This window comes from Bombina bombina, chromosome 1 (assembly GCF_027579735.1).
Source record: "Bombina bombina isolate aBomBom1 chromosome 1, aBomBom1.pri, whole genome shotgun sequence".
Taxonomy (NCBI): Eukaryota; Metazoa; Chordata; class Amphibia; order Anura; family Bombinatoridae; genus Bombina; species Bombina bombina.
In genome coordinates, this window is record NC_069499.1 from 60,083,046 (window position 1) to 60,097,924 (window position 14,879).

Consider the following 14,879-nt stretch of genomic DNA (forward strand, 5'->3'; position numbering starts at 1 on the left):
CAAATTTACAATCTAAAGAAGAGGGAATGGAAACAGAATGCAAAGGAGAAGGGAAATAAGTCTAATATAAGGCAGAGTGAACTGAGTGATGACATAGGGAAACAATAAGTAAAAAAAAGTGTGTGATGACTGAGCTAATAAGGATTGGAAAAGTGTAACAGAATGTGCATAGTATCAGTACAGAGGCTGTGATTATTAAGTAGTTTCTCTATCCTGGATTATTAGTGACAGCTGCACCTAATTGCTGTTAGGAGGTGTTTATATATTAAAGGGACACTGAACCCAATTTTTTTCTTTTGTGATTCAGATAGAGCATGCAATTTTAAGCAACTTTCTAATTAACTCCTATTATCACATTTTCTTCATTCTCTTGGTATCTTTATTTGAAAAGCAAGAATGTAAGTTTAGATGCCGGCGCATTTTTGGTGAACAAACTGGGTTGTTTTTGCTGATTGGTGGATAAATTCACCCACCAATAAACAAGTGCTGTCCTGTGTCCTGAACCAAAAATTGCAGATCTGGGAGACTGATATTAGATTGGAGGCTGTGAAAAAGAGAATGGTAAGGTGAACAATCCTAGTAAGACAATATAGGGGGAGCAGTAGTTTGAAACAGAGCAGAGGGGGAGAGAAAAGATTGGAATATTACAATGAGAGTTAAAAACAACTCCATAATAGCCCAAAAGAAATAATTGCACCCATTATCTTGATTGGAGAGATCATTCAGATGAATTACCTTGTAAACTGGTTTTCAGATCTTGGAGATTGATGTTAGATTTGAGGCTTGTAAACTGGTTTGCAGATTTGGGAGACTGATGTAAGATTTGAGGCTGTGAAAAAGAAAAAAAAGAGAAGTTTTAGGCCTGATGATAGTAGCATCAGATGCTTTTCCTTTTGCCTGGTTTCATGAGACCTTTTCAACTCTGCATGATACATCAATGGAGAAAAAACTATACACAGCTTTTTCAAAGAATCCTTTTGTATTTCAATGTAAGACTCTGTCCTGGTAGATAAACCACCAATCCATTTCTCTGGGGGCATCCTTCATATTCCCAACCTAGACAATAGTCACAACAGATGCAAGTGTCTTGTGTTGGGGTACAGTATGGGAGTCCAGAAGGACACAAGGAGTTTTGTCTCCTCAGGAGGAAAGGTTACCAATAAATATTGTAGAACTCCTTGCAATTTTCAGGGCCCTTAAGTTAGCCTCTACTCAAAGAAGAGACATATCTGCATTTTCAGTCAGACAGTGTCACAGCAGTGGCTTATATCAATCATCAAGCGGGAGCTCACAGTTCCCTAGCGATGAATGAGGTTTCCAAAATTTTTATTTGGGCAGAGAACAATCTCTGTACAATTTCTGCAATTCATATCCCAGGTGTGAATAACTGGGAAGCAGACTATCTCAGTTGCCAATCCTTTCATCCAACGGAATGATCTCTTCATCTAGATGTCTTCAACCAGATTGTAGATCAATGGGGTCTACTAGAGATAGACCTGATAGCTTCTCACTTGGACAACAAACTTCAGATATTTTGCAAGATCCAGGGATCCACAGGTGGAGTTTATAGATGCTCTAGCAGCTCCCTGGTCATTTAGTCTTGCTTACATATTGTCTGCAACTGTTCTGGGGCCTAGAGTGATAGCTTGGATCAAACAAGAGCTCTCATCAGTAATTCTGATTGCTCCAGCTTAGCCACACAGAACTGGGTTTGCAGATCTGGTTCAGATGTCCATTTGTCCTCTATTGCCGCTTCCACTAAGACACAACCTATTATCTCAAGGCTCCTTCTATCATCAAGATCTCAAGTCTCTCAACTTGAAGGTTTGGAGATTGAATGCCTAATTTTAAAACAAAAAGGGTTTTCTGATGCTGAAGTTGAAACCTTAATTCAGGCTTAAAAGCTGGTTACAAGAAAAAATGTATCACAAGAGTTCGAAAGTTTTTCTTTTCTGGTGTGAGAAACAGGCTTTTAGCAGGCTGTGATGTTAGGCATCAATAATTTATGAATATCAATAAATTAAATTAATATGCAACCAAATTACAACATTAATATTTTTTAGTTCTTGGTATTATGGTTGAATATGTGGAAGAAAAAACACACAAAACAGTATAATATCAATTGACAATTTACTTGGCAATCCATATTAAAAGTTAATACAATAAAACAATACTAGTACAAAAGACAGAAACAATACTCGACACAGTGATAACACATTACAATACAATAAACACAACCATGAATCAAAACAATACTCACAGCAGTACACATTCTAACCTACAGGGCCCAGCCTGCCAGCTGGGCCCAGCATAAAACTCCAGTCCTTCATCCTTGCTGGCTCCTGGTGGAAAAGCAGCACGCCTTTTCAAAATTTCCCAATTTACTCTAAACATGGGAGGTACTATATCAGGTAGGCTGGTCTATGATGTCACTGCCTGGAAATGAATTTCTACACACTGCCCCCAGTGGACCCTCTAGCAAATTGCATAATTATGCTTAATTTATGACATAAATCATTAGTGAATAATCAATACAAACCACCCTTTGACTTATGTCGTAAACAAGCATTTATAAAACATTAACCTCTCAACTCTCCCCAGCTTTCACCATTACCTGCCCCACAACAAAACCCATTATTCCATAGAACAATAGACATTTACCCTTAATAGCTGTTTCTTTTACATACGCTTATTGAAATACACCAGAAAGTTATTACATATTATCTGCCCTTTCAAACTTACACAATTGAGCACGTGCCTCACCAGTTGGAAACCTTAACGCCTAAAATAGGCACGTGCCCACCCTTACAATCATGAACAACTGAAACCCATTTTTTTTATTATTATAATAAGCCAATGATATTGTATTCATGTGAGGTGGAGCTTACTATAATAGACACAACAACCCAATAGCACCTCTAAATCATGACACTGTTGGACAATCACTGGAACTGGACTCCTGTAGCCTATGGTTGGTCTGTGTGCCTGATATTTCCTAAACTTTAATCCCGGGAAACTGGATCTGGAACAGTTTTTAAAGTCTCAAAGAACTTGACAAACGGAGACAGATGAGAGAAATAATTTGCGCAAACAAAGAAGAAGGATGTTGGATAACAGTTTGTGTGTGCAGGGACTATTCTGTGTTTTGTGGTCATAGATTTTTCTTTATTTCCTTTACCACCTTCACGTAACACAGTCTCCTGCTCCTTTTTTTGTTACCTACTCCCATTACTCTCAGCTGCAGTTCTTCTTCTCACAATAAAAGATGAGCTTGGTGTCCAGAGGTGTGGCCTCTTCTTATGGCTCCCGAGTGGCAATAAAATTCCCATTGCTGAAAAGTTCTTAAATGAAATAACACAGGCATTGACGGGCACAGACAGAAACAGCAGATAAAACGTGCACAGACAGAAACAGCAGATAAAATCCTCTTGCTGGAAAGTTCTTGAACACAGGCAATGATGGTCGACTGATCACTTTGTGCCAATTATCACAAGTTACTATTTGGTTGTGGTGTCTTAAGTATATTTTACCCTATGGAGATAGATAAAATACCTAAACATATCTCCTCAGAATTGTCTCTATACATCCACGCCACTCCTAATTCACTGATAAACACAATATCAGCAGAGTCGTCACAGATTAAACTGGAAATCAAACTTATCTTGTTGGGACTGTTAACTAAACCCCAAATAAAAAAAATAAAAAAAATCACCCTTACTATTAACACATATGTTATTTAACCAAAATGCCTACTTTCTCTTATTCCTCTTAACTCCAAGTTGCTGTCTCCATGTTGACATTATAATACCTTGCAATGATAGTGGTATGCATTGCAATCCTTCCTACTTAGTTCTAAATGCAAACCCAAAAGGGATAAATGCAACCAATTAATAGCCCAACCAGAATAAAAAGGTAAAAAAAAAAACCTCACCCATTCACCTACTAAATAACTTTGTATAAGTCACCTTAATTAAAGAAGCATTGTGCAACTGTCATTAACTTATAAGAGGTATGCATGAGATCATAGTATACACATGTTAAATAGATGCAATAATATAAAACACATTAGATCAGAATTTAAACAATAGTCGTCTTCTTGGATCATAACCGTGTTCCCGTTTTCATCTCTGTTATATCTAAAAGGAAAGAACACAGGTCATAATTACCTTCCCGGTCATTTATAGCATATAAGATCCAACACTAGCAAGTATGTATATATAATTATATACTGGCAACTTAAACTACCAGCTTGTAGCTACTTTCTTCTCCCTATCTACATACAGAGTTATAAATATCTCTCCACCCCTCAGGATTTGGGCATTATCCAATATTCTTCAGAGGGATTTATGGTTTCCTCTACTTCTGCCCTCCCGCTAGGCCACAAATGTGTTTATCCTGAGGTGACCACCCCATAAACTAAACCACAAATGTTCCTACATCATCGGGTTGAAGGCTGTAGCCACTACCCTTATTCAGGGACTAATGGGGTCATTTCCTACCTTTTGCCTTCCCCACATTAATTTTTATAGAGGAGCAAACATGCAGCTTACCTCTTCCAGCTTGTTTAAGGGCTATGGACCAATATGTCTTCAATTCCAAAAAGAAATCACATAACAGCTATGGGCATGCTTTCCATCTCCACCCTTACCTGGACACGTCAAATTTTTATAGAGGAGCAAACATGCAGCTTACCTCTTCCAGCTCGTTTAAGGGCTATGGACCAATATGTCTTCAATTCCAAAAAGAAATCACATAACAGCTATGGGCATGCTTTCCATCTCCACCCTTACCTGGACACGTCAAATTTAGAAATGCAGAACATACAGCATTTCTTTCCGGATCAGTAAAGGATTATGGGCCAATATGTCTCAATGACAGCTATGGGTATGCTTCCCATCTTTTAATCCTACCGGACATATAAAGTTAGTGAAGTTAACTACAAATCCTCTTCCAACTCTGTTAAAGCTTATAGGCCATTATGCCTGCAATTCAAACAACCCCACCACAACCATTGGATAAGTTCCTCATCTTTCAGACTTTCTCCTGGACATGTATCCGCAACTCTTAGAGCGCTTCATACTAAACCTCACGGCAAAGGGCCTGCACAGCTGCACATTGTAGTGACAGTGGCATTCTGCTACTTAAAATGGACAGTCTAGTCAAAATTAAACTTTCATGATTTCAATAGGGCATGCAATTTTAAACAACTTTCCAACTGACTTTTATCATTATATTTGCTTTGTTCACTTGGTATTTTTCAAAAGCTAAACCTAGGTAGGCTCAAACTGGTTTCTAAACCGTTGAAAACCGCCTCTTAGCTCAGAGCATTTTTAAAGTTTTTCACAGTTGGAACATTGTGCTTGCTCCCGTGGAGTTATTTAGGAGTCTGCACTGATTGGCTAAACTGCATGTCTGTCCAAAGCACTGAGATAAGGGGGCAGTATTGCAGAGACTTAGATACAAAGTAATCACAGAGGTAAAACATATATTTATATAACTGTGTTGGTTATACAAAACAGAGGAATGGGTAATAAAGGGATTATCTAACTTTTTAAAAAATAAAAATTCTGGTGTAGACTGTCCCTTTAACTTATGTTACCATTTCCACTGTAACTCCTTGGTCCTGGATGTTAAAACTGAAAGACATACTTCATACAATAGTTACCTTAGGCATATACAGATAAGACCACTTACACAATGTAACAAAAGAAAAGCTCCTCCCCCTGGCTGCAGCTGCTAGTCAAGGTGTACACTATATCTTAACACAATGGCTTTGCACTTTCCTCTGTTAAAAGGGTGGTCTTTATCTCATCATTATATATATTATATAAACATACTAAACTGCATATTGTTAAACGTTTACTTTACTAAACTTTCCTTTTTTCTTCCTGTAAAAAAGAGAGAAAAGAATTAATAAAAACACAAACCAAAAAAAAAAAAAAAAGAATGGTGATTCTAGCTAAATAACACAGATTTAAACCAAATCTGTGTTTTTTTTATTATGGAGGCAGGCAAAAAACAAAAACTAGTTTAACCAGTTTTAAAGTGAACTGTTAAAGGTCTTTTCATATGTAAATTACAATAGGCCTCAACACACACCATGTGGCTACCAAATGGTCAGTCAGTGGCACAAAATAAAAGGCTTTTAAAAAACATCAACGATTTAAATAGAAAATAACAATAATTAATTTCTATCTTCTACATCAATAAACATAATAATATTAAACTTTCTGTATACAGGTGTTGCACATTGATTCACACATTTGATATATCTTTGCACAGGCAGAAATAATAAAAACTGGGTACAATGCATCATATATTCTTTCTTTCATTCATCTACAAAGACACACAAGTTACTGTAACTTTTAAAGCCAAACATTTGTATTTTCTCCAATTATGCCATCCTTGTCGCCAAATGTGATGTTAGGCATCAATAATTTATGAATATCAATAAATAAATTAATTTGCAACCGAATTACAACATTAATATTTTTTAGTTCTTGGTATTATGGTCGAATATGTGGAAGAAAAAACACACGAAACAGTATAATATCAATTGACAATTTACTTGGCAATCCATATTAAAAGTTAATACAATAAAACAATACTAGTACAAAAGACAGAAACAATACTCGACACAGTGATAACACATTACAATACAATAAACACAACCATGAATCAAAACAATACTCACAACAGTACACATTCTAACCTACAGGGCCCAGCCTAAAACTCCAGTCCTTCATCCTTGCTGGCTCCTGGTGGAAAAGCAGCACGCCTTTTCAAAATTTCCCAATTTACTCTAAACATGGGAGGTACTATATCAGGTAGGCTGGTCTATGATGTCACTGCCTGGAAATGAATTCTACACACTGCCCCCAGTGGACCCTCTAGCAAATTGCATAATTATGCTTAATTTATGACATAAATCATTAGTGAATAATCAATACACAGGCATTCCTTTAGAATTCCTAGATTCTTACATTTTTACAAGAGGGCTTAGATTAAGGTTTATCTGCTAGGTGTTTAAAAGGTCAGATGTAAGCGCTTTATGTGTTATACAACAAGCAAATTGCTTAACGTCCTGATATTCTGAGCTTTGTTCAACCTTTTAGTCAGTATAAGACCAGTGAGTTTTGAAGGTCTTTTTTTTTATTTTTTATTAGGCAAGTGCATTCGGCAGTTTTTTGTTCACTGCTGAATGCGAAAGAATGTCATTGCTCGCAGCATTCAGCTCTTTTTGAAGCCGTATTTCTTCTTGTGAAAGTGCAACACACTAAGATCTGTGCAAATCCAGGCCTAAATGTGTTTAAACGTTTCTGCAAAGAAAGCAAAGGTTTAGCATTAACGTTTGATCATTAGCATTACCTTTAGGGGTTAAGAAGAGGAGCACCCGAATCCTGGTGTGATTTTGGGTTAGAAACCCTGTTCTTTGTGTTTAACTGCTACACTTCAAGATGTAGTTCTTCGATCATTGGATTGATTTACTTGAAATCTACGCCACCTTGGGATGGACAGTTTTGAACATCTTTTGTACTGAAGTATAAACTTTTTTTTTTTTTTTTTTTTTTCAAATGTTTTTATTAGAGGTTTTGCAAATATATAACATAACAATTGGGGACTCGCAGGACCCCTTTTTCAGTAATGGAAATGATCAGATTATTGGGTCATAGAACCCATCACAGAAAGTTCCGCACATTTGAAGAACAAAGAATAAATAAGAATACAGCAGGGCACTTTAGCTGGTATGTTTTGAGTGTAGAAAAACAAAGGTGAGAGGGGGGGTTCATATGTGTGGAGGGGGGGGTAAACTTTTTATCTTTATATTTTTTTTTTATTTGTTTATTTTTCACTTATTATTTTTTGTTCAATTCTTTTGAGTATCCTTTTCATAGCGCCACCTTGTGCTCTTAGTGAGCGTTTTGTTAGTCCAGATCTTAGTGTGTTGTACTTTCCCAAGAAGAAATCCGTCTCCGAAAATAACCAAATGGCGCAAGCGGCCACCTTCTTCCGCATTTGGCAGTGAACGAAACTGTCATATGCACATGTCTAGAGACCTATGCATAGTTTGGACATTCAGCTTCTGTCTTGGAAGGTTTTGTTTCTTTTAGCTATTTCTTCTGCCAGAAGAGTTTCTAAATTGTCTTCCCCCTTCTTGCAAGCCTCTTTATCTTATTTTTCACCAGGATAAGGCATTTTTAAGGACTAAATTTGATTTTCATCTTAAAGGGACACTAAACCCACATTTTTTCTTTTGTGATTCAGATAGAGCATGCAATTTTAAGCAACTTTCTAATTTATTCCCTATTATCAAATTTTCTTCATTCTCTTGGTATCTTTATTTGAAAAGCAAGAATATAAGTTTAGATGCCAGCCCATTTTTGGTGAACAACCTGGGTTGTTCTTGCCGATTGGTGGATAAATTCACCCACCAATAAACAAGTGCTGTCTAGGGTCTGAACTAAAAATTGGCTGGCTCCTTAGCTTAGATGCCTTCTTTTTCAAATAAAGATAGCAAGAGAACAAAGAAAAATTGATAATAGGAGTAAATTAGAAAGTTGCTTAAAATTGCATGCTCTATCTGAATCACAAAAGAAAAAAATGTGGGTTTAGTGTCCCTTTAAGACCAAAATCAAATTTAGTCCTTAAAAATGCCTTATCCTGGTGAAAAATAAGATAAGGAGGCTTGCAACAAGAGGGAATCCCGAAAGAAAAAATTTGGGTTCAGTGTCCCTTTTTAAGGTGGTTTCTTCAGATAATATAAATCAGGAAATTGTAGTTCCATCTCTTTGTCATAGTCCTCAAGATTCAAAAGAACCCTATATAATTTAGATGTAATGGGACTTAAAATTCTACTTATAAGCTACATGGTATTTTAGACAATCCTCTAGTTTTGTTTATTCATTTCTCTGGTTCACGCAAAGGCCAAAGCCATTTTTTTGGCTTCTTGGATAAAACTTTTGATTCACAAGGCTTACTTGGAGGCGGGAACGTCTCCCCAAAACACATTACAACCCATACTACCAGATCAGATTCCACGTCTTGGGCTTTCAAATATGAGGCTTCTATTGAACAAATTTGAAAGGCAGCAACATGGTCATCCTTACATCCTCCAGGACGCAGTGTCTTTAGATTGGGTGTCTGCCTTTCAAAACTGTTTTGTCCTGCCCAAATTAATCGTGGACTCCACAACTTGGGTATTAGTTCCCTGGAGTAATTTCTTCTGGACTTTCAACACTTTATGATAGAAAACAAAATGTATGCTTACCTGATAAATTTATTTCTTTCAAGGTGGTCCACGAGACTCGCCCAATTTAATTAAAAAAACATTCTGTGGCATTTCTAGTTTGCAACTCTGTTTACCTGCTCTGACTTTTCATATCTTTCTTCTTCTCCTTGCTTGGCTATACTGTATGTCAAACTGGCTTACCAGAGAGGAGGGAGGGATTGAGTGTTTTTGGGAATCTTTGTCTCCTCCTACTGGCCAGGAGTTGAATCCCAGGAGTAATAGGTCGTGGACTCTCACCACCATGAAATAAATTAATTTATCAGTTAAGCATACCTTCGCAAAAGAAAACATTTGTGTTCAGTGTCCCTTTAAGCCAAGTGATGTTTTTGGCTGAAAAGAAAAGAACATTGTGAGTCAGCCTAGAAGCCTTCATAGCTGGAGAATACCATTAGAAAGCTTTGGATTAATTCCTTTCTTGACAAGGCCTTCCTTTAAAAATGTAACTATTGTAGACATTAATGCTAAGAGTTCTAAATAAAACTTACTAAAACTATACTAGCGATTTTCACCATTGCTGCCTGGTTTGTAAGTGCTTCCCACTTGCATTGTTAGTCTAGAATCAAAGGAGATAAGAGAATAGAGAGGCGCCTCATGTGTATATCAGTATGCCAATCAATCAGAATAAGAAAAGCCAAGTGGATACTCACATTTGGCCCAAGTTACTGGTAGATGCAGGCTGGTAACTTGAGGTGTACCAGCTAACCCTCTCCAGGCGTAGGTTGGTCACTGCAGGGGGATCCTGCCACACTGTGTGAGTTAAAGGTTGGATGCAGTGGTTGTAACTGCTCAAGAAGGTGATATACCAAGGTTTGTATAAAACAAGTTAGTTTATTAAAAACATCGACAAGTAATGGTTATAATGCAACGTGTTTCTCAGCCCCAGCATTGGCTGTTTCATCAGGCATACTCCACCTTCTAACTGTCAACCTATTTAAACTAAGCTTTAATCAATAGTTAGCAAGGACACACCCATAATGGGCGTGTGTGAGTGCATCCATTCCTAATTGATTAATTCACAACAAACAATAGACTTATAATGATCATGAATACAAAAATGCGATATACTATGCTGAACATAGTAATCTCAACCTAGTCATCAATTAGGAATGGATGCACTCACACACACCCATTATGGGTGTGTCCTTGCTAACTATTGGTTAATGTTTAGTTTAAATAGGTTGTCAGAAGGTGTATTTGACTGATGAAACAGTGGACATGGATGGCGAGAGGCTAGCTTTTTGTTGTTTTCATGAACTGGTTAATCTTTCTCAAACAAAAATATTTCATATTGAACAGGGAAAAATTGACAGACCACCTGATACTGTACTGGACCAGTTTATTCAAGGGAAGTTTTACAAAATCAGCTTTCAGAATTTTGTAAAATAAAGAATTGTATCCTGTGGAAACATTATAGGTCTCTGTGATTCTCACTGCATGGGAGTAATTTAAACTTACTTCAATAGGTGCCTGGTCAAGCTATGTTACCAACACATTGCGGGGGGGGGGGGGGTAGTGTTACAGGAGATTGTGGATTCCTCATGGGAATGAGCAAGGCAAATAAAAGAAGGGGCTAAATGACCTCCTAATAGCAAACCATTATTTCCAAACACACAGTCATAGGTATAGATCAGAATGCATAGCAGATATGTAGAAACCTCCATGTTCCCACAAAGTGATTCAGGTCAACATTGGATATTGTGTAGGGTTTGCCAGGGAGAACCTATTAGCTCCATAGAGTAGTGCTGTAGGGTACGGCACAAACCCTGAAGTAACATCCAAAATATCAAAAGAACAGCAGCACTCCAATCCAGTAAATAATTACCAATTTATTGCAGCATCAGCAAGACAACAGCAACATTTCGGACTTCATGTCCTTATTCATGCTATACATACATTATTGTATTTCCTCTCCACCTTATTAACCCTCAGTGAACACACCCACCTGAATACAATTATCAATCACATCTAGCACATGTAGAAATGTGTATACATTTTTCAACATAGTGAGTGTTCACTAATTACATATTACATTATCAAAACTAACACACAGATATTGGAGAAATCATCACATCTCAAATACCATGACTAATTTATAAAAATACTGACCGGTCATAATCTTTATTAATTCCCATTGGTATTAAAGAATTTAAGTGGAAAATCCAAAAGTATTCTCTCTGTTTGAGATATTGCTCTCTATCAACTTACTCGAAACCATAGTAATCATATTTTTTTGTCTGCGATTTAGCATGGTGGATAAGAGGGTATCTCCAGCTTTAGGTATCTCCTGGTCAAACCAACTTTTGATGAGATTGATGGTTGAAAGAACACAGCAAATAGCACCCCAGTCATGTGATGGGAGCGTCCTACGGACAATGGAAGTTATTTTTGCACCCCACATCCCTCCTGCAACCTGTTACTATATGGTAAATGCAGAAGGTGTGAGAGGGCTTGAAGGAATTGAATGAAGAAGAAAAAAAAAAGACTTGAAAATATTAATAAGCATTTACATTGCCTACCTAGCTTGCAGCACCTTTAAGGATGGATCAGTTTTACCAGCTACCCTTTTCTGGAGACTTTTAAAGACTGTTTTATTTGTTCAGTGGGTAGTGAATCAATCATAGCACCTATTCTTTATATTATATTTATATTTTAGTAAGTGAAGAGAGATAAGCAAATGCAGATCTGTGGATTGTGTTATTGACATATGAGGATCTAGCAAAAATAAATGTTATAAGCTACCTTTTTAATTCATAATGGAGTTTTTTTCCCACCCCACTAATCCCTTACAACAACAGTATGCTTAAAATGACAGTAAATACTGAAATTTGTATATAAAATGTTTAGTTATGTATAATTAACTGTGCATTATACTTTAATTATTTATTTTGCCTCCTTTTCATGTAATTTATCTCTGAAAATTGAGCAATTTCTAATTCCCAGGACTTATACAGCACCCTGCTGATTTCTCAAGGCTAACTCTGATGCATAGCTTTCCCTAACTGGCTTTATGAGATAACTGCTAAACAATTCACTCAATGCTAACATTTTAGCCAGGCTAGCCTTGTTGTCTGCCAACTAAACCCTAGATTGGCTCCTCCAAATAAGGAAAATTGTGGGTGGAGTTTGGCTATTGATAAATACATGCAGTAAAAAGGATGTTAATTTTTTTGAAAACGTTAAGACTTAGCTGATATATGTTGTTCTATAGCAACACAACAGAAATGTCTTGTAATTACAAGGTGTTTACTGTCCCTTTAAAGGAACATGAAATCTATTTTTTTTTCATTTATGATGTAGTCAGAGCATACAATTTTAAAGGGACCATCTAGGGCATGTAATTTTAAACAACTTTCCAATTTACTTTTATCACCAATTTTGCTTTGTTCTCTTCTCTTGGTATTCTTAGTGTTGACAGTTTTTCACCACTAGAGGGTGTTAGTTCATGTGTGTCATATAGATAACATTGTGCTCATGCCCGTGGAGTTACCTAGGAGTCAGCACTGATTGGCTAAAATGCAAGTCTGTCAAAATAACTGAAATAAGGGGGCAGTCTGCAGAGGCTTAGATACAAGGTAATCACAGAGGTAAAAAGTATATTATTATAACAGCGTTGGTTATGCAAAACTGGGGAATGGGTAATAAAGGGATTATCTATCTTTTTAAACAATAACAATTCTGGTGTAGACTGTCCCTTTTAAATAACTTTCCAATTGACTTCTATTATCAAATTTGCTTAATTTACTTGGTATCCTTTGTTGAAGTTAAAGCAATACACATCTGGGAGCTACATAAATGCATTGGGTGAGCCAATTATGAGGCATATATATGCAGCCACCAATCAGCAGCTAGCGCCTAGTAGTGCCTTGTTTTCCTTCTACAAAGGATACCAAGAGAATTAAGCAAATTAGATAGTAGAAAAGAATTGCAAAGTTTTTTTTTTTTTTTAACATTGCACGCTCCATCGGAATCATGGAAGTTTCAATTGACTTTACTCTCCCTGCTGCTGAGTATGTGATATGAATTGCTGAAGCTATACCTGTGAGGTACAGCCCAGTGGCCTCCACTTATAGAAATATCTGACTACCATTATAACATACAGTTTAGCATGTGTAATGAGACTGTGCTACGTTTATTATGTGGCTGTAACAGCGCCACACGTTACACATATAGGGTTCAGTACAAAGTGAAAGGACAGACCAAATCCCCCAACACAAAACACAACTCCTTCATAAGAGGATGGTGCTGTAGGGCAGTTTTTCTGCACCTCTTCTGTAAGACCCTGATGCATACGCAGCATTAATCTTATATTGAATAACTGTCTGGCAAGTAAAGAGTATGCAAATATCCCCATATGTTTTGTTGCCTGAAATGATCTTTCATTTAACCAGTTTGGGATATTAATGCATTCAAGTTATTTTCAGTCCATTATTTTAGATTATCCCAACAATGTCCTTTTAAAGGGACAGCCTACTCCAGAATTTTTATTGTTTAAAAAGATAGATAATCCCTTTATTACCCATTCACCAGTTTTGCATAACCAACACTGTTAAATTAATATACTTTTTACCTCTGTGATTACCTTGTATCTAAGTCTCTGCAGACTGCCCCCTTATTTCAGTTCTTTTGACAGACTTGCATTTTAGCCAATCAGTGCCCTCTCATAAGTAACTCCACAGGCGTGAGCACAATGTTATCTATATGGCACACGTGAACTAACGCTCTCTAGCAATGAAAAACTGTCAAATGCACTGAGATAAAAGGTGGCATTCAAAGGCTTAGAAATTAGCACATGAGCCTAACTAGGCTAGAGAACAAAGTTGTTTAAAAGTGCATTCCCTATCTGAATCATGAAGGTTTAATTTTGACTAGACTGTCCCTTTAATTATAAACTGATTGTTTTCTATTGTACAAATACGCTGTTTACATTTTATGTTTTTGTACTTTGCTAGTTTTTTTTTTATCTCATATGTAAATATTCTAATGAGAAATAATATAGCTAATATGTAGTGCATAATAAATGAAATATAGCAAAGACATTTTATGAGGCTTTTGGTCTTTATTTTCTACTTCTCTGTAAATATTCACAAAACCTCTAGTAACAGTTTATATAGCACCGCCATACAAACAGAAAGTCACTGGTAAAAACAGAAATCTATTTCTTGAATATGAATGTAGTTTTATGTGTAATGCAAAATTTCCTAAGAAATTGCTATTATCACCTTTTCTTCATTTCTTGTACAAATCATTTCAGGGGATGCTGTTGTTCTGAAAGTACATAAGTGTAAATTTCTGTATTTAAAGGTTTATTTTAAACATTGACAAATCTTGTGTTAGAAAAAAAAAGTAGTAAAAGCTTGTGATAAAGTTGCTAGGTGGAGACTACATCACACATTACATTAAAGGGCCATAATACCCAAATGTTGAAACACTTTAAAGTGATTCAGTATAGCTGTAAAAAGCTGACTAGAAAATATCACCCGAGCATCTCTATGTACAAAAGAAAGATATTTTACCTCAAAAGTTCCTCAGTAGCCACATCCCATTGTAAAGGACTTCTAAGCAACAAATCAGTATGTCTGTCCCGGGACAG

General features: G+C 36.5%; 1 protein-coding gene across 1 annotated transcript in view; it reads left to right on the top strand.

Moving 5' to 3' along the window:
* XRCC3 (X-ray repair cross complementing 3) overlaps positions 1–12,747 on the top strand; it is a 100,303-nt gene extending 87,556 nt beyond the window's left edge. Inside the window, exon 8 of the mRNA XM_053697399.1 lies at positions 11,535–12,747. Within this exon, the coding sequence (XP_053553374.1) occupies positions 11,535–11,754 (220 nt within the window). The 3' untranslated portion in view covers positions 11,755–12,747. The remainder of the gene's footprint in view (positions 1–11,534) is intronic.
* Positions 12,748–14,879: the final 2,132 nt, after the last annotated feature.